Here is a 19,940-nt window from a genome sequence, read left to right as displayed (position 1 = left end):
CCAGGGCAGTGCTCACACTAGGGTGGTTAACAAGAATAGTTCAGAGGAGGGATTAGGGGATACACTTAAGGACAGAATCACATATAGAGCATGTACAAACAAATAGCAAACATATTTGAACCTAAGCATACTTAATCAAGTTTTTAAGAATTAACAAAGTCTCATGCTAATAAGGCCAGTTCATAAATATGTTCACAGTGATAACAGAGACTTCGGATCAGAATAAGTCATAGAAAGAAAACACATTGATTGGCAGAAGGTCATGAACTGATTAAGATGGTTTAATAGAGGTATCATAATATAGTGAGAATAGAACCAAACAGGCCATATTATAACAGGTTCAACAAACAAACTTATAAATCTGCTAAGGCACACATCTATACATGGTTAACCAGTCCTTAGGAAAAGGTATGAAAGCATGTTTATAACAAACTTAGCTTTAAAAGATAGTCATCAATATCACAGAGTTAGGCAGAATTCGTTAATCAGCTTAAACTAAGTTCAAACATGTCTCAACTACAAGTAATAGCATTTAGGACAACATGGTCTAATTGCAGTAACACATTGAGCAAGTAATCATAATGAAATGACAGAGGATTCAATAACGCACCGGCTAAGATGAAACAGGGAAAAAAAGAATCCAACAGTGTAGCAAATATCATCAAACAGAAGCAGAACTTGGAGATTTCTGGCCTTGGCTTTCAGCCAGCCAAGAATCAAAGTACAGAGTAAAATTACTCAAGAGAATAGGAGTATACAGCTTTTGTTTATAGTAGTGAAAGGATCTTTCGAACTTAGAACCTCTCCCCCCTTTCAAAGGGGAGTGGGGAGGGGTTTAAATAGTGCAGAGATTAAAGCATAGAAATAGCTAATTTAAATATTAAAAGGCAAGTGCTCAAATCAGTGGGATTGAAACCCCAAATTTTAGGTGAAGATACACAAAATTAGTAGGAAATAAGGTAAAGAATCACATAGTCATATAATGAACAGACAAGAGTTTATTATAAAAAAGGAATACTGAATCGAACCAGCTTTGGTTCAAGTAAAAGGGTCTGAAACCCTAAGTTAGGCAAACCACAAAATTGGCAGAAAATAAAGGCAAGAATCACATATTAACATAAAAATAAACATAGGTAAGAAATTATTCAAAAGAAAACCTAGAATCGAACCAGATTTGGTTCAAGTAAAAGGGTCTGAAACCCTAAATTAGGTAAGTGAAAGGAATCGAAAAAATAAGCAGATTCACAAGTAATAGAATGAATATAGACGGAAAAATGCTAAAAATCAGAGTTTGAACCAGTTTAGGTTCGAATCAAAGAAAAATCTGAAACCCTAACCTTTAGGGTTTAATGCGAATCAACGAGAGATGAGAGAATCGTTACAAAATAACGTGCTTGGACTCAAGGTTGTCCAGATTCAAGAGACAAATATAGATTTGGACAGAATCAAAGCGGGTTACTTGCCATGTTTAGGCAAGTACCTAAGTCACTCTGTAACATAGCACCAAATAAGGGAAAAATACCGAAATGGCAAGGGAATAGGGAAAGAATCCCATTAGGAATGGGATCTGGGGGGATTTGGGTGAGGCGGCGGAATTAGGGTTCATCAGTAAAGGGGAAATAAGGGCGGAGGGTTTAGGGAAATGAGGTTAGGGTAGAGAGGAGGGAGATATAAGGAAAGGGGGTGGTTATTTGTGGGTCGTTGATCATCTTTGATCAAAGACCAAGATTTAAACAGACTGGGGTCGGGTTTTAATGAATGGGTAAGGGTAATTGGGTTAGGAGTATTAGTTTTGGGCTGGTTTGGATAGTTTTGGGTAGTCTTAGGTCCGAAATTAATTAAAGAAAATGGGGCCAGATTTTAAATACCCAAATTTAACCAATAAAATAATTTATAAAAATAATAAATAAATAATAAAAAATAATTTTCGCATAAATATGATTTAAAACAAATATTCAACATTATAAAAATATAAAAAGGTTATTTTTTGCATAAATAAAGTAATATAAGTACATATAGGCTATTATTGCAAAAATATGCAATTATAGCCTTTAAAATGCAAATGTAATTATAACAAATGTACTAAAAATATTTAAAACCTAATATGGGTGTAAATGATGATTTTATATGATAAAATCATCATAAAAATTATTTGTAATATAATTAATGGGTATTTATATAATAAACATGCGGAAATAAATTGATTTAAAGCCTTTAAAAATTATAAAAAATTATGAAAATACTTGTATATGCTTGTAAATCAAATGATGATGTATATGCACTATTTTGAAAGTGTATATATATATGAAAAATATGAGAGAAAAATTGGGTATCAACACCCGCATGTCCTCCGCCCCTGGGCGGCCGGACAGCTAGTGCTGTAATCATGGGCTGATGACCCTGCTGTACTACCTTGCCCCGAAGCCTGGGGCAGAACCTCCGCACATGACGGGGATCCCCACACTCGAAATAACCTCTCGGTGCAGTGATCTGTTGTCCTGAAGTCTGACCCTGATAGACTGAATACCCACTGGAAGAACCCTGAATGGCTGGTGGGTGATAAGAACTCTCCGGCATGGCACTGAAATAGGCATTGGAAGAACCCTGAATAGCTGGTGGGCGGTAAGAACTCTCCGGCATGGCGCTAAAATAGGGTCGCGCTGGAGCAACCCCGAGGAGGCGGCGGTGCTGGATATGTGGACCTACTAGGCTGACCCCTCATAAACTGACCTCTGCCCCCAACCGGGGAACCTTTAAACTCTTCGAAATAACGGACCCTCTTGTCCCGCTGCATTTGCTCTCTACCCCTCTAACGGTAACCCCCAATCCTCTGAGCAATCTCCACTACTAGCTGATAAGAAATCCCATCTCAACCTCCCGGGCCATAGTAGCCTGAATACCTGAGTGCAGCCCTGTAACAAACCTCTACACTCGCTCCGCCTCAGTAGGAAGTATCATAAGTGCATGGCGAGACAACTCAGAGAATCTCGCCTCATAATCAGTCATTGACATCTTACTATGCTGGAGCTGCTCAAACTGGAACCGCAAATCTTCCCTCTGAGAATGTGGGATATACCTGTCCAAGAATAGACGTGTAAAATGGTCCCCAAGTCATGGGAGGAGAACCTACTGGTCTGCCAAGAAGATAAGACTACCACCACCTACGGGCCCTGCCCTCCAGCTGGAAAGTAATGAAATCCACCCCATGGGACTCCAATATCCTCATGTTGTGCAGTCTGTCCCTGCACCGATCAATGAAGTCTTGGGGATCCTCATGTCGCTCACCTCCGAAGATAGAAGGGTGTAGCCTAGTCCATCTGTCCAATAGCTTCTGCGGCTCGCTGGCCGCAGCTGGTCTAGGCGCAGGTGCCACTGCTGCAACTGGCTGGGCACCGCCTACGGGTAGTGCACCCGGGGTCTGATATACGGCATCTGTATGCCTGGAGCCTCAGAAGTAGGGGTTTGTGCTCCCCCTCCCGCCTGAGATGTGGATGGGTCTACTGGAAATAAATCAGCCGGGGTCATAGTATCCATGAACCGTAGCATACGGCCCATGACCTCCTGAAAGCCCGATGCTGACATGAAATCGACCGGGGCTGGCTCTGTTGCGGGCACCTCGTCCTGCTCCTCAGCAATGGGATCCTCTACTGGATCCATTGGTGGTACAACTGGGGCAACTCAGGGAAGTCCCCGTCCCCTACCTCGGGCGGATGCGCTCCCCCGGCCTCTGCCTTGGCCTCTAGTAACAGGGGGAAGCCCCTCTCGAGTCAGGAATGTCTGCCATGCGCGTTCTCACCATCTATGAGAGAATAAAAGGAAGAATCTTAGTACACCATCAACTGCACGATAGGAGATGAATAAAGAGTAGTTTCCTAACACCCTATAGCCTCTCGAAGATAAGTATGGACGTCTCCGCACCGATCCGCAAGACTCTATTAGGCCTGCCCATAACTTGTGAGACCTATGTGAACCTAGTGCTCTGATACCATGTTATCACGACTCAATTCTATTTTAGGCCGTGATGGCGCCCAACACCGTTGCTAGACAAGTCAACAGTGAACAATCTAGTGATTTCCCATTTTAATAAGTTTTTTTCAAGTAAATAACTTTCCTTAATTTAAAAGATTTAATAAATAACAGATTTAGAGTAATTAAAACAAAGGCAGCTAAATGCAATCATAATCGTAGAAATAAAGCCAAAACCACAAGTCTACTATTATATGCCAAGACCTAGTGTCACAAGTGTATAAGCTACTAGTAAAATATACAAAAGATTTCTGCTCTACTGTCTGAAATGAGAAGACAGAACAATGAGGGAAAAAAAAGACTCTGGTTGCTGCAAAACGGCTCGGAAGAGCAACTTTCCGTGTAGTCTCGTAACCGGGATCAAGCGTGCATGTCGGACTAATACCCATATGCACCTGACTCATATCCTGCACATTTAAGTACAGATGAATAGCCTGAGTACATAAACAACATGTACCCGATAAGTATCCAGTCTAACCTCGAAGAAGTAGTGATGAGGGGTCGACTGCGACACTTACTATTGGCTAGCAATAATATGTCAAAATTATAATTTAAGCATGGATTACATGAAAAATACTGAAACTCCATAACATAAAGCAGTAATTACTCCTTTCATAAATATTAAGTCCCTAATTCATTTTTCTATCATTTAATAATTTACATCTCAAGCCAATGAAGCAATATCAAATATAATTAGATCCAAAGATTTATCACACGCAAATCATGTCGAGGTCGTACGGCCCGATCCAACATAATATTTAAACTGTGCACTACCAAGGATCGAACGGCACGAACCATAGATGAATCTATCTGCTACCGAGGCATTCGGCCCACTCCACAAATAGGAAATACTCTAAAGAAAGACAAATTCTCAATAACAGTCAATTGTTCCATTCATGACTCCGAGTGAAATTTAACCTTTTAAAAATTCTTTTATAGATTTCCAATATGTCTTAAGCAATTAAATTAATAAGTAAGGGTTCTAACATCTCAAGTATAGCATGATTTGGGTCCTAGACTACCCGAACAATAGCATAATTAGTAGCTACATACGGACTCTCGTCACCTCGTGCGTACGTAGCCCCCACAAATAGAAAACACACATTAATTAATTCACCTATGAGGTTAATTCCCTCTTACAAGGTTAGAAAAGAGACTTACCTCATCTCAAAGCCTACTTTCTGGTCTAAGATTGTGCTCAAACCCTCAATTCGGTGCCGAACAATCCAAAACTAGTCAAACGGTTTAATAATAAATCAATACATGTTCAAAAGTTCATATTCCAACTATTGAAGGGATTACCCAACCCCAAATACATGATTCCTAAAATTCACCCCCGGGCCCACGTGCCCGGATTCCGGAAATTTTCAAAGAAAGTTGTTACCCATAATCTCACGAACTCAAATATATGATTTTTACTAAATTCCATAACAAATTCTGTGGTTAAATCTCATTTTTTTTTCAAAAACCTAGGTTTCACCTAAACCCATGATTTTCACTAATTTATATGTTATAATCTACCCATGAACTATGTATTAAACTCACATTGTGTGGAAATTGCTTACCTCAAAGTGCTAGGTGAAATCCCCTCTCTAAGAGCTACAAGAATCGCCCAACAATGAAAGAAAATGAGCCAAAATAGCCTAAGTTCTATTTATAAAAGATGATTCAGCCTAGGGGTCCTTATACACGATCGTGGCCAAGCTCTCGCGATCGCGATGGCTAAACTGAAAAGCCCAGGAAAAGGCTTTACGCGAACGCTAGAGGACCCATGCGAACGCGATGCACTGGGCCACCTACTCCTCGCGAACGTGGGGCCCAACACGCGAACGCGTAAGGCAAATGGGTTGCCTAGGCCCAGGCCTAGGCTTCTACGTGAACCCGGCCTGCTCAATGAGAATGCGTCCCTGCGTATGCGAATGCGAAGAGGAAAAACCTCCAGTCCCCAAATCCTTCACTGCGAACGCGAGGGTCTGTCCGCGTTCACGAAGAAGGAAACCAGAACAGAAAATCTGGTGTTTTCAACTTAACTCTGGGCGGTCTGAAACACACTCGAGCCCCTCGAGACCCTATCTAACTATACCAACAAGTCTATAAACATAATACGGACTTGTTCGAACTCTCAAAATGCGTAAAACAACAAGAAAACCAAGAATCACACCCCAAAACCAAATTGAATCAAAAAATGAACTCCAAGTTTCCAAATTGCTCCGAACGCGCCGAATCATACGTAGACTACTCAGAATAACACCAAATTTTGCGTGCAAGTTTTAAATCACCATACGGAACTATTTCCGATCTCGAAATCCCATTTGGACCTCGATATCAGAAAAACCAATGCCAAACCAAATTTAAAGAACTTCAAAACCTTCAAAGAACAAACTTTCACTATTAAGCGCTGAAACGCTCCCGAGTCATCCAAAACCTGATCTGAATATACGCCCAAGTCTGAAATCATCATACAAACCTCTTGGAATCGTCAAATATATATTTTGAGGTTGTTTAGTCAAAACGTTGACGAAGTCAAACTTAGTCTTTTTAGCCAACCTTAAGGAACCAAGTGTTCCGATTTCAACCCGAACCCTTCCAAATCCCGAAATAACCATCCCGCAAGTTATAAAATAGTAAAAGCACATACAGGGAGTCTTGTTTATGGGAACAAGGTTCTAGAAAGCAAAACGACCGGTCGGGTCGTTACAGCTTCCGTGAGGAATAGGTCTGTTTTTTAAGTAATGGAACGCCTTTCCGCATGTGGAAGTAAGACCTTATTCACCATCTCAAACAGAAGCTGAAACACTGGAAGGAGGGCCTTCTTGTGCACCCGTTCCCCTTGCTACACAGCATCATCCTTCAGAATGGCACTTCGGAAATTGGGAGAACAAGTCCCCTCAATGGATGAGATCCCTTCAGTAGGTACTCACAACATGTTCCTCAACATAGCCTCGTCAATCACAAATCCGTTGACCTTCAAGCAGATATTATTATCTTCCACTGTGAACATGTCTGCGTAGAAGCTACGCACCTATTCCTCATATACCTTGGGGATCTCATTGGTGAACAAGTGTGTCCACTTTTGAAACTCACAAATATCAACCAGTTGACTCATCTCTGTCATGTCAAGAATGTCAGGAGCAAATGTTCTGCCCCACAACACTCTCTGCTTTCTTAGATTTTCTCTGCCTTCATCCTTAGACACACTTACTTTGACCTTCTTGGAGGAACCAGGTTCCTCGTTGTCACCAGCCTTTCTTTTCATAAACTTTCTCACACTTTTCTCTTTCTTTGCAGACTTCTTAGACAATTTTCACCAAACTTTTCTCCCTCAATATTTTCCACTTCCACAACTTTCACAGATGGCTCTCTCTTGGGTTGTGGAACCATAGGTTTTTTAGAGGACTTACGAATTAAAGAAGCAGGTTCCTCATTCACCTCTTCATCATCAACATCAACAACAAGTGTTGGATAGACTTAGGAAACCAAACAAGTTTGGATCCCTTGTAGTGAGGAAAAGGGCAAATTAAACTTCCTTTTGTCCAAGCACGCAATACACATTTTTTAATGGAGGAATCAGGTTCCTTAGCAGTAGTTACCTTTTCAACAAAAATCTTATTTTTCTGTTGGGACTGAATTCTAGCCTTACAGTTTTCTTTAAAGTGTCTAATATTGACACAGTGAGTGCAAAGCCAATTATCAGGGACAGTAACATACTTGCTATGTGGATTGTAGGGAGTCCTTTTCTTTTGGAACCTAACTCCCTGCTTGTTCCCACCATTGCTTGTCTACATGGCAGTGATTGTATCAAAGGACCAGGTCCACTTTAGAGGTTTTTTTAGGTCATTTTTAACTCTGCCTAGATCTTCTTGAAGTTGTCTGTTTCTTTCAAGTTCAGTACACATACTAGATTTCATAGATTTGAGTTTATTTTCAAGCTTAATGTGTGCCTCACTTCCTCTTAACTGCTTTATTTGTGTTGTGCTTGTACATGTCTTGCTTGAGGAGAGGACAGTTCTTGATGAAGTGCCCTGGCTTCCCACATTTATGACACAAGTCATAACCTCTTGGTTTACTGGAGCTACCCTTTTTTGGAATGCCTCCATTTTTGTGCACCATTTTCTGAAATCGTTTTGTCAGATAAGCTATGTCAGCATCCTCGCCACTTGAGTTATTGTTGTTAGCCTTGAGAATCATGTTCTTCTCCTTCTTGGGTTCTTTTCTTTCATGGTCCTTCTTTTTCATCATTTCATAGGTCTTCATATTTCCGATGAGTTCATCAATGGTCAACTTTTGTAGAACCTTTGCCTCCGTGATAGCATTTACTTTGCTTTCCCATGAACCAGGTAATACACTGAGTATTTTTCTGACAATTTTGTTCCTTGGAATGATCTCTCCTAGAGAGTGGAGCTCGTTAATGATGGAGGTGAATCGAGTGTGCATGTCTTGAATGGACTCATCATCTTTCATTCTGAAGAGTTCACACTCAGTGGTGAGCATGTCGATCTTTGACTGCTTGACTTGAGTTGTTCCTTCATGTGCTGTTTGAAGAGCTTCCCAGATCTCCTTGGCAGATTGACAAGCAGAGATTCTGTTGTACTCGTCTGGTCCAATACCACAGACAAGAATCATTTTGCTCGGAAGTTCTTCTCTATGGCTTTTCGGTCAGCATCATTGTACTCCTTTCTTGACTTTGGAAATGTTACTGCTGGCTTGCCAACAGTTTTCATGGGCACAAAAGGTCCATCGCAGATAACATCCTAGAGCTCTGAATCTTCAACCATGATAAAATCATACATCCTTGTATTCCACCATCTGTAGTATTGTCCATTGAATCTTGGTGGTCTGTAGATTGATTGACCTTCTTCAAAGTTTGGTGGAGCAGCCATTTGGATCCTTTCTAGGTGTTAGCCTGGTAGAAAGAACCTGCTCTGATACGAATTGATGGAAACTTAGGGTCCATCAAACTATATAGAGAACCTGATTTTCTATCAGTTCCCACAGAACACACACAATAAGAGATAAGTAAATGACAAAGCCGAGTTTTACGTGGAAAACTCCTAACTCACGGGATTAAAATCCACGACCTACACTCGTAGGATTTCAACTTTACTATTGAGTAAACTTAAGATTACAAACTATTGTAACCTAGGAATTAAACTCGTAATCCCTCACTCACTTGTAATAACTCTATTACAAGCCTCTTTGTAATAACTCTATTATAAAACTCACAACTCAACTAACTCTAGTCAAGACACAAACACACGGTTTTATGATTTTACAAATGGTTTCCTATACAATACTTCTAGCTAAGCTAAGTAGGAATTACAAGTAGATCACTCTAACAAAGTTACAACACAACTAAGGACATATAGTAACTTAGTGCTGGAAACTGGTCCTTTGTTATGTTGTTCTTTGTTCTTGAAGCCTTGAAGTCACTTGCAAGATGGAAACACACTTGAGAGAAGACTTGTTGATTTTTCGGATGTGCAAGTGTATATCTTTCCTTTGCTTCATGTTAATAGTATTCAAGTGATGTCACTTGGATGATGCAAGCAAATATCTGGTACAAAGCATTTCCCATAAAGTGACTACTGCATTGTTTGCACTATTGCGTGTGTGCAGAGGAGCAGTTGCAGCAACTTTACAGCTGTGAGGAGTTGACTGGTACAGTCAGGAGGGGAACTGATGTCCATCTGTTCCCTCTATCGTCTCTTTTGACTCTAGTTGTTGGAACTTGTGCCTGACTTGAGATTTGTTGTTCGTTGGCACTTTGAGGATGTGTAACAGGTTTCCGATCTAGTTCTTATCATAAAGTTTATCAGATCATCAAAATATAAAAAGGCACATAGCTTATCATCTATCTTCTCCCTCAAATCAGCAGAATCGTCGGCGTCATCATTGCGGTCGTCGTCAGAATCGTCGTCGGCGTCATCATCCACTATTGGCTCATCCTCTTAGGTGAACAAATCTTGCCATGGCTATGCCGGAGAATATTTGAGGGCTAGATTATTATTCGTCTCCATTTTTAGTTTTAGTTACAATGTATACAATATTTTGCTTGGCCGAAAAATACCATCTCCGGCGAACTTTCTTCTCTTTTTTACTATTTAGTCACATACAATGATATAAAGATATTGTATTATGTACAATACACTCAAACATATTATATTTTTATATAAATATATTATTTTTTCGCCTATATTTATGTATTCCAAAGGTCTGTATTTTTTTTTAATACAACCGAATATCACCATGTTTTGTGATTTTTTTCTGTTTGAACACCGTCGAATTGAATATGGTGAATTGATAAACAACTGTAATCCCTATTTTTTTAGGCGGATTACCTCACTGTATTTATAAATACAGTTGCGTGAATACATGGAATACACCATAGTAGCAGCGAAATTTATGTATAGTTGATTTTGTTGAGTTAGATTAGGAGTGATACACGCTAATTGATCCTCTTTCCGTTATTAAACATCTGGATTCCCCTGTTCTTTTAGGAAAATTTAAACAATAGCGCGAATACAGCGAATACAGTCGCACAGCTAGACTCCCATATTTCTTAGGCGAATTCCGCTGCTGTATTCATAAATACACTAGCACGACTATAGCGAATACAGTCGCATAACTGGACTCCACTATTCTTTTAGGCAAATTCCGATAATGTAGACTGTAGTCATGAATACAATAGCGTGAATACAATGAATACAGTCGCACAGCTGGACTCCCTATTTTTTAGGCGAATTCCGTTATTGTATTCATGAATACAGTAGTGCGAATACAACGTACAGCTAGACTCCCCTATTTTTTTAGGCGAATTCCGCTATTGTATTCATGAATACAGTAGCGAGAATACAACGAATATTGTCGCGCAATAACTTAATAGTAGGCATAAGAAATAATTATGTATATAGTAGCTATAGAAAGTTAATAAACACAAAACAATAGTGGTTTTTGAAAATTTCTTTTAAATAATCACAATCAGTAAATGACAATTTCTCCCAGCACCAAACAATCAATTTTCAAAAGCACAAATAAAGAATCCGTCTCGGGTTGGCCTGGCCTCACAGAGCAAGCTCTATGATAAGTAATAAGATAAGGTATATATTACATTCCAGTTCCTATAGAATTTATAGGAAGGAACAACATAAACCAGAATTATCTAGTATCCACTTGCTATACCTGTAGTCAAATTAAAGTTCTTTGTTCAACACTAAAATAGCATATCTTAAAAACTTGGCAGTGGCTAGGATTGGCTTACAAACAACTAAGAGAACCAAAGATACCAAAGCAATAATGGACACAGAATAAAAAATGAAAAGCTACCACCACTTTCTTTTTCCTCGAAGTCCCAAATTTAAATTAAACCATATACCAAACCAAAAACAAACTATAAGGAAGACAAATTTCATAAAATTCTAGAAAGGAAAAAAACAGAAATGCTGATCACAAACCTTCCACAACACTTTTTACCTTTCAAACTCTCTTCTTCTCTTTCAATTCTCTTCCTCTACTTCTTCTACACTTTCCTACTTCTTGTTACAAACCCCATTAATAATCACCTAGTTAAAGCTCACGTTTTTATCTATGCTGATTGTTCTCTAGATAAATACCAACCCAACTCTCCTTTTGCTTCCAACTTAAACTCTCTACTCTTCTCCATAGTTAGCTCTTCTTCTCAAGTTCTTTACAACAGCTATGCTCTTGGAAATGACAGTTCAGCCCCTCAAGAAGGTTCTATTTACGGTTTATATCAATGTAGGGGTGATTTACAATTAAAAGACTGCGCAACATGTGCGGCAAGTGCAGTAAGCCAAATAAACTTAGTTTGTTCCTACACTTTTGGGGCTAGTTTGCAGTTAGATGGTTGTTATTTGAGATATGAAAACACAGATTTTCTTGGAAAACCAGACACAAGTTTAAGGTACAACAAATGCAGTAAAAATCAACTCGGAGCTGGAGATGGTGATTTCCTTAGGCGTAGAGATGATGTTCTTGCTGATTTGGAAGGCGCGACGGGTTTTAAGGTTAGCAGTTCAGGTTCAATTGAAGGGTTTGCTCAGTGTGTGGGTGATTTGAGCGTAGAAGATTGTAATTCATGTGTTTCTGATGCTGTTATGAAGTTGAAAACTATGTGTGGATCAGCTGCTGCTGCTGATGTTTTCTTCGGTCAATGTTACGCTAGATACTGGGCTTCTGGCTACTATCATTCCTCTGGTAAGAACATGTTACGCTATCATGTTATCCAAAAGAAAATTACAGGTAATTTAACTATATATGAAAAATGGAATTAATAACTTCAAAACAAGGTAAATTACCTAGTAGAATGGATTAAAATACATTGTAAAAATTCTTTGTGCTATCATTATATAATTAATCATATTTTTTCTTTTATTTTCTTGAATAAATACGTTGATAGTGTACGAGTTTTTAGCTGCTTCATTCAAGATGAAAATTAAACTTGAAACTCATGCATGATAGTATAGTAGTTTTTAAAATGTAAGACTCATAATGGTAGTTATATACAAAAAAGTTTAGGCGCATTCATATACTAAATCTTTCCATATGAATAAGGAAATTATCCTATTGCATAAATTTGATATTAGTGTCACAACTCCTTACATTTATTAGTAATTTTATGTGAATTTCCTTGAACCCTTTTTTTTAAACTACATTCTTTTTGTAATTGTTTTCATTTCGAGTTTATAAAATTTTCCGAATCAGTAAGAGTTCAAGCATTCTTCCTTTCTTAAGACAGGATAAAAATGCAAAGAAAAGCAAAAAAACAGTCCCATTCTCTGAAAACAAATTATAAAAAGAATTATTTTCCTAAAGCATAAAGTTGTAAGGAATAATTCACTTTATTTGATATCTCTAGGGAATATGGCCATAGCGATGTTCTTTTTGTTTTGAAATTCTTATTCTCTTTTCTTTTAAGCTTCACCTTCCACATGTTCCGATCGTACATAAAGCACCTTTTTCATTTTCAAAGGGCGGCCTCAAGTAGCACTAGTGGCTAGTGCAATCATTAACTTAGGTCAAAATTCTATATATATATATATATATATATATATATATATATATATAGACCATTCGAAATGCTTCATTATATCTTCTAAGTTTTGAGAAAGAAACACATTCAATGTTTCAGTGGCGAGCTCTGTGCTTTAGCAGTCACTAAGTGATATTAAATTTTTCTTAACACTTTATTCGCTTGAAGGGGTATCAAGATGAAACCTAGAGTCTATTGATCCAAATTTGAGGACAATCTTTAATTATATCAACTTTAAAAACATAAAGCCTGAGTTATTTGGTAATTATACTTAACTTCTTTCGATAAAAAAGATTTAAAAAAATGATGAGCTCAGAATATTTAATTACATTGGCTCGTCAATTAATAAAAATATCATATAGTAAAGTGGATAAACTGGCTAGAAAATAAATTTTCTTTTATTTTGACTAACTTTACAGTTTGAATTTAGTTAGTTCAAGTAGCTTAAACTGAACTTATTTCTTCTTTTTTTTTTTTTTTGTAGTTGTATTTTCATCGTTCGCTAAACATATCAGAAAAGAACATCATCATAGTTCCACCGAACAGTACTTAGAATGCCAAACATTCTAAGTCTATATGCAAATTTCTTTATATTTAATCTAAGAGCTTCCGTTGCTTTAATTACTGCGTATCCATTTGTTATCAGATTCATCCAACGACGACGACGTAGGAAAGACAGTTGCAATAATCGTAGGAGTATTAGCTGGTGTTGCTGTTTTCATCGTTCTTCTCTCCTTTTGTCGCAAGGCTGTTGGTAATATATATTTTCTTCATGCTCTGCCCATATTACATTTCTATTAGTGAATTTATGAGAATACGGTATAAGAGAAATAGTGGATTCAATTATGAATTCCCGAGTTCGACATAATGCATAGATAAATTAAGTTAAAAGTATATTTTAGAACTTACTGATCTCTTAAAATTCATATATGTTGTTTAAAAAATTTCGTCAGCCTTTATTAGAATGCTTTTATTTTGTAAGTTGTAACTTTCTAAATCCTTTGTAGGGTAAAAGGAGAGAAGGAAGTTGATGCATGGTTCAAGGAGGTAGAAGGTGGACTTCTATAGGTTCAATATTTGTTAAGAGAGTAATTATGAGTTCCACTTTTTCTGTTAAGAAATTATGAAATTTTATGCATAAGAATTATGAACTTCTATTTGTTTATTAGGAGTTATCATGATGAGTTCCACCCACTTTTGTTATTTTTATGTTAAATACAAACATTTGATATATCCAAAAAGTTGATTTCTAATCTTTTTGGACATATATAAAACAAGCAAGTAGTGAGACCAGCTTTAGCATAAAGAATCGTCATCCTTTCTCAGCCAATCACACTTTAATGAGACCAACTTTAGTGGGAATGATTTAGTGCTTTTTTTATCGTATCCGCAAGACCGCATATTTTTAGATTTTTAGAATATAACTAGAAAAGCCCACCTAAAAAGGTTGATTTGTGATATAGAAACCATCAATGTCGCGGGTTTGGAACCCATTAATAAATGGGCAGGCCTTAAGCCTACACTTGCATTCCTCCGATTGGGCTACCAGGAAAATCATGGGCTTCTCACTGCAAAATCATCATCATAGGCTTTGTTTCTTTGAGATATCTTTACACAAATAGCCGGTCATATTCACTCTTCACTTTTACTAGTCATGTACATAGATTATGCATTGATTATACACTACTATACATGTTTATGTTTATATTATACCTCTACCGACAATATTTAGTTTAAGTGATTAGGTGGACAGCTATTTAGTCTATACTCTGGTATATTGGTATTAAGGAGAAATGTTTAGGGACCTTTACATAATAGTCGGTCGAATTTATTATTTACTTTTTTCAGACATTATACATTGATTATATATTGATTATACAGAATTATATGCGTGCGTGCACACACACTCTATATATATATATATATAACCGTCCAATATTTTTAGTTTAAGCGGTTGAATTGGCGGCTATTTAGAATGTTAACCAATGCAAGAAGCAAATTTCCTTTTTTTGTTACTTTTAGCAGACAATGAACGTACCGGTGAAAGAGGACCGATGGGTTATTTTATATGCAATTTTACTGATAACGAAATTCAGCGAAAGAACTTTTTCCATCTAACTTGCAAATTCTTCGAACATACATTTCTTTCTTTTACTTTAACTGATATAAAGCAATGTCGTTTGTTTTATTAAGACCACTAGTATTAGCGTATGCGTTTTGCGCGTATTTTTTATATCAATAAATATATCGTCTTAAAAAATTAAAATAAATAGCATTAAACAAAGTGTTTGAGATAAAAAAAAAAGTGAGTTCCTAAAATTGATAGAATGTTAATTCCACTTTATCTAGTTCAATAAAAGAAGAAATTATGAATCATAAAAATCCTTAGAATTATGTGGAATATCTTATAAAAATTGTTACTATTATTTTGTATCTAATATCAAAAATAAAAAAGTAAGAAAAAGAATTACTTACCACGATTGATCAAAGATTTGGCAAATAATACAAATTTAAAAATATAATCTCTTGGCCTTTTGAGGTTTGAGAATGATAGATTTTCCTTATGGCTCTTAGAAAAAAGGTACATGTGGCAATATTAAACTAATATTTTCTAACAAACAACCAACGACAAACAACGAACCTAGTATAATCTCACTAGTGGGGTCTACGGATGATAGTGTGTACGCAGACCTTACCCCTACCCTGAGGTAGAGAGGCTGTTTCTGATAGACCCTCGGCTCTCTCCCTCCAAGAATTCTCCATCTTGCTCTTGAGGTGACTCGAACTCACAACCTCTAACAAACAACCAAATATATTAAAAAGATACAGGGAGTTCAATTTGTAAATTTTTACAAAATAATAATATTAAAATAATTAATGACAATCATATAGAATATAATTTGTCTTCTACTGTTTCATTCTTATTGTTTCAAGTTTGCATTTTTATCGATTTGATTCTTAATATTACACAGTAAACTGATTTTACTATATTTCTTATTCTTTCACCGTTAATGCACTTCTAATGGAACAAATATATGAATGCTAGGAGTTTTTTCCATTTGAAAATAACTTTTACTTATATGATAACTTTGGGGGAAAAAATTGAATTGCATTCTTTTGCTACTTAACCAATTTAATTATTTATTTTAAACATTAAAGAAAATAATTTTTTCATTAATTTAAAACTTAATATTAACTCATCATCTATAAGTACAATTTGGGATAATTTCAAAAACTTCACTCCGAACTTCTCCTTATAACACAAACTTCTATTGCGATATGAGAATTATGCCACCTCTTTTATTTTTATTTCTTATAACGAGATAAATTTCACATGATAAAATCTAATAACATCTACGTAATATTCCAAATTTCCCTTCAGTGGCATTAGATATTAAAAACTAAATTTGGTAATGCAAAATTTTTTACATTAGTACAAAAGAAAAGTATTTGCACTTTCAAAATGATAGATCGGGGATTACAACTCTTTCATCTCACGCTCATATTTTAACCTATTCCACGATTCATATTGCATAAATCTAAAACAGATTATTGATCTTTATAAATGAGATAAATTAGTCTTTTTTCTATTCGATTATTTTTTTTAATTTATTTATTAATATTATAAATTGTGAATGTATGATAAAAATTTAAACCCCTGATTTTACTATGCTAATATATATTAAGAATCTAAATACCTGAAATATGTCATATTATAAAAGACAGGGAAAATAGCCCAAAAAAGTTGTAAGAAACTAAAGCAAACATTTCAAACTCAATTTTAAAATTGAGTCATACATTTTACGTACAACATGTTAAAAAAAATACTTAGACAAACTTGTCCAAAAATAAATTGGCTAATATCATTTAAAATTTCAAGAGAAAATTCAATTGACGAAAAAAAGAAAATTACAATTATTGTTCTTTAATTTTTATTAATAATTTGATGTTCCTTTTAGATTTGCTAAATATAATGAGTATTCTAGTTTTGTGTTTTTATAGCTTATGTGTGCCTATTTTTAATAGCTTTAAAGTAGTGCTATTCTGACGGAAAAGGCAGTACAAATATGAGTTCTTAATTTCTAAGTTTTGAATGATAAGAAAATATTATAGTTTACTACAACTTTAATATTAATGGGCTTTAAATAAGGAAATCTATATAAAATATAATTTAATTGCTTTTAGAATCCTAAATATAAAGATTCTCCACATAATTCAAATATAAAAAATTTTAATAATTAGAATTATAGTTGATTTCAATATCCCAGATATTAGAAAAATAATTAAATGTTCATTCCCATATATTAGGAAAATATTTAAATTACTATTTTATCCAGTGTGAAATGTGTTTTTAAATGGTAAAAAGATGAACGACATTTCGCTAAGGGCCTTCATTCTTTTAATATAGTATAGATAGATACTAATTATAATATATTTAGTAAGTATTTAGTTCAAAGTTTGAATACAAAATTTACATTAGAACATGGCTATAGAAAATCTAGAGCTCCGGTGACGCATTTAGCAGAATATTCTTTCTTAATTGGTTTAAAAAATAATTAAGTGCAATATTTTAAGGAAGGAGGACATACATTATATATCAACCATTCGCACAAACTCTAAACTTGAGCAAGACTTTTTTTTTCTTCTGTGTGCGCTATAAAGGAAAAGATTTAGTAAAAAAAAAAAGTTCAAAGATTAGATTTGAAAGGAACATTGGTTGCTGGCAACCAAGAGTTTCCAGCAATGAAATTAGCAGGAGTAAACTTAGATGCCTCAGCTGCACTGTAAATAACACGATAACCAGGCCAATTTACTCTGTTTGCAGTTGATGAACCAGAACCAGAGTTCAAGTATTCTCCATAGTACAACGTCTTCAGCGCGAAGGTACCAGTCCACGGCATCCAACCAGCTGGATCTATCAAACTATCTAAAAATGTTTTCATAATAACAGTACGTGAATATTGTTGCCACGGCCTACCTAGATATGTCTTAACTGAGTTTTGGTAAGGCTTTAAATCAGAAGAAGGTGTGACTCTACAATTGTGAATTGAAATTCCAGTGTTTTGGTTTGGATCACTTCTCCCTTGTGCAGTCACAGTGTTGATCCGGCTAGGCGGATTTCTAGCAAAAATGTTGCAATTTTGTAACACAACTGCTGCATTTCCAAATATGAAATCGACTGTTCCATAAATGTCGCAATCTCTGTAGAATTGTCTCTGAGAGTGGGCACAAAGGGTGTCTTGATATCCTTCAAAGCTACATTGGTAGAATACTGAAAGATCTGAACCAGATCGAAGGGCCACGGCTTGGCCGTTTTTAGGTCCAGCAGTATTCCTAAATGTTATGCCCTGAGCAATAAATCCGTCACCATCAACAGCTGGAATTAAGGGGTTAACAAGAAAAATATAAGGATCTAATTTAGCAGAGATGAGAGACGTATTTAGAGCTAATAACTGGAGAAAAGACAGGATTTATATAAATTATTCACGCATATTGTAGGTTTGAAGAGACTGAAAAGAAAACATGAAAATCATAAATTGAGAAATATTCGTACTTTGTTTTTTTACTTTCCTAATTTTGTTCTTTAATTTAGTAGGAGAATGAAGTGACTAGCTAGGTAGTTGAGCAGTGTTTAATGCTATAAGCTGACGGTGTAAAATTTTTGTATTATCGAATCATCATGCACCTAAAAGATAATTACAAAATTAATGTTCATAAAAAGTGAGAATAGTAAAATATGAAAATATACCTACTATATTTTGTTTTACTTACCTACAGTGGCTGATTTGAAGGTGGTAGATCCTCCTCCAACACTCTTACTTCCTGTGATGATCGTCTTTCCAATGCCATCTCCAACCAACATGATATTCTTTAAATTGATCCCTATCTCTACATTTTCATTATAAATCCCTACGTTTACATATATCACAAACCTTCCACTTCCTGTCCTCTTGGCAGCAGCAACAACAGCTTCAGTAACAGTCTTGAAATTCCCTGAACCATCTTTTGCCACCACTATATTTGCTTGAGAGCCCAAATTAGACGATGACTGCAATAATGTTTGATCGTTGGGCGATACCCAATTTGGAAAGCCATCTTCATAATTTGTACTTGGTTCAGTACTATAGTATCCCCTGTTCAAGAATAAAGTGTTACTTATTAAATATGAAACATTAATATTGGACATCAATATTGGCATTACATAGTCCGTGACCCCGAGTTCAATAAAACCAGACCGACATGTTTCAATGTTGGTTAAGGCTGTGCTAAGCCATGTTTGAACATCATCAGCTGTGGATTTAATACTTGGGTCAATTGTCTTATTGATTTTGACAATAATATTCTGATATAGCTCTACACAATCAGCCCATGCAGCTTTTTCATGCTTGTTACGACATTTTGAGCCAAGTGATAACGTATTTTCATGAGCACGCAAGGCACGATCAAGGGCTAATTTCAGTGACATCTTATGAAAATCAGATTTTTTATTGATTAGTAAAGCTCCATATTTACGATTGTGATCAGCTAAGAAATATTCACAAGGTTGAGGGAACGGTGTTTGGCTACACCTCGACTTTAGAGAGTAGCTGGAGACTGTAGGAAAAACAATATAGGACACAAGTAAAAGTGAAAAAACCAAATTTTCTGCCATTTTTATGGACTTCAGGCAATAAAAGAAAGCTCGAAAAAACCATATATGTGGTGGTTCAAAGGGTTGGATTTTGGTTCCTTTATATAGCAAGGCACGAAAGATTAGGTGATAGGTATGTACCATCAAGTTTCATTTCTAGGAATAAAATGGAGCAGACAACAATAATAGATGTAACAACTAATTTTGGCATTATAATTCGGTATTAAGGTTCGG

General features: G+C 36.0%; 2 protein-coding genes across 2 annotated transcripts; one reads left to right on the top strand and one right to left on the bottom strand.

The window, feature by feature from the left end:
• The first annotated feature begins 11,394 nt into the window (after window positions 1-11,394).
• On the top strand, window positions 11,395-14,278 carry LOC104095171 (plasmodesmata-located protein 8). The gene is made up of 3 exons (XM_009601226.4): window positions 11,395-12,240; window positions 13,722-13,829; window positions 14,083-14,278. The coding sequence occupies exons 1-3, from the start codon at window positions 11,463-11,465 to the stop codon at window positions 14,085-14,087; spliced, it is 891 nt and encodes a 296-aa protein (XP_009599521.1). The 5' UTR covers window positions 11,395-11,462; the 3' UTR covers window positions 14,088-14,278.
• A 3,314-nt stretch (window positions 14,279-17,592) lies between these two features.
• LOC104095164 (pectinesterase 2-like) lies at window positions 17,593-19,940 on the bottom strand. Its single transcript, XM_009601216.4, has 2 exons — window positions 18,848-19,940; window positions 17,593-18,452 (listed from the first exon to the last, which is right to left on the bottom strand). Exons 1-2 carry the CDS (start codon window positions 19,848-19,850, stop codon window positions 17,764-17,766), a joined length of 1,692 nt encoding a protein of 563 aa, XP_009599511.2. The 5' UTR covers window positions 19,851-19,940; the 3' UTR covers window positions 17,593-17,763.

The sequence above is a fragment of the Nicotiana tomentosiformis genome, chromosome 1, assembly GCF_000390325.3.
Source record: "Nicotiana tomentosiformis chromosome 1, ASM39032v3, whole genome shotgun sequence".
NCBI classification, from domain to species: Eukaryota; Viridiplantae; Streptophyta; class Magnoliopsida; order Solanales; family Solanaceae; genus Nicotiana; species Nicotiana tomentosiformis.
This window is presented reverse-complemented; position numbering and strand designations above follow the sequence as displayed.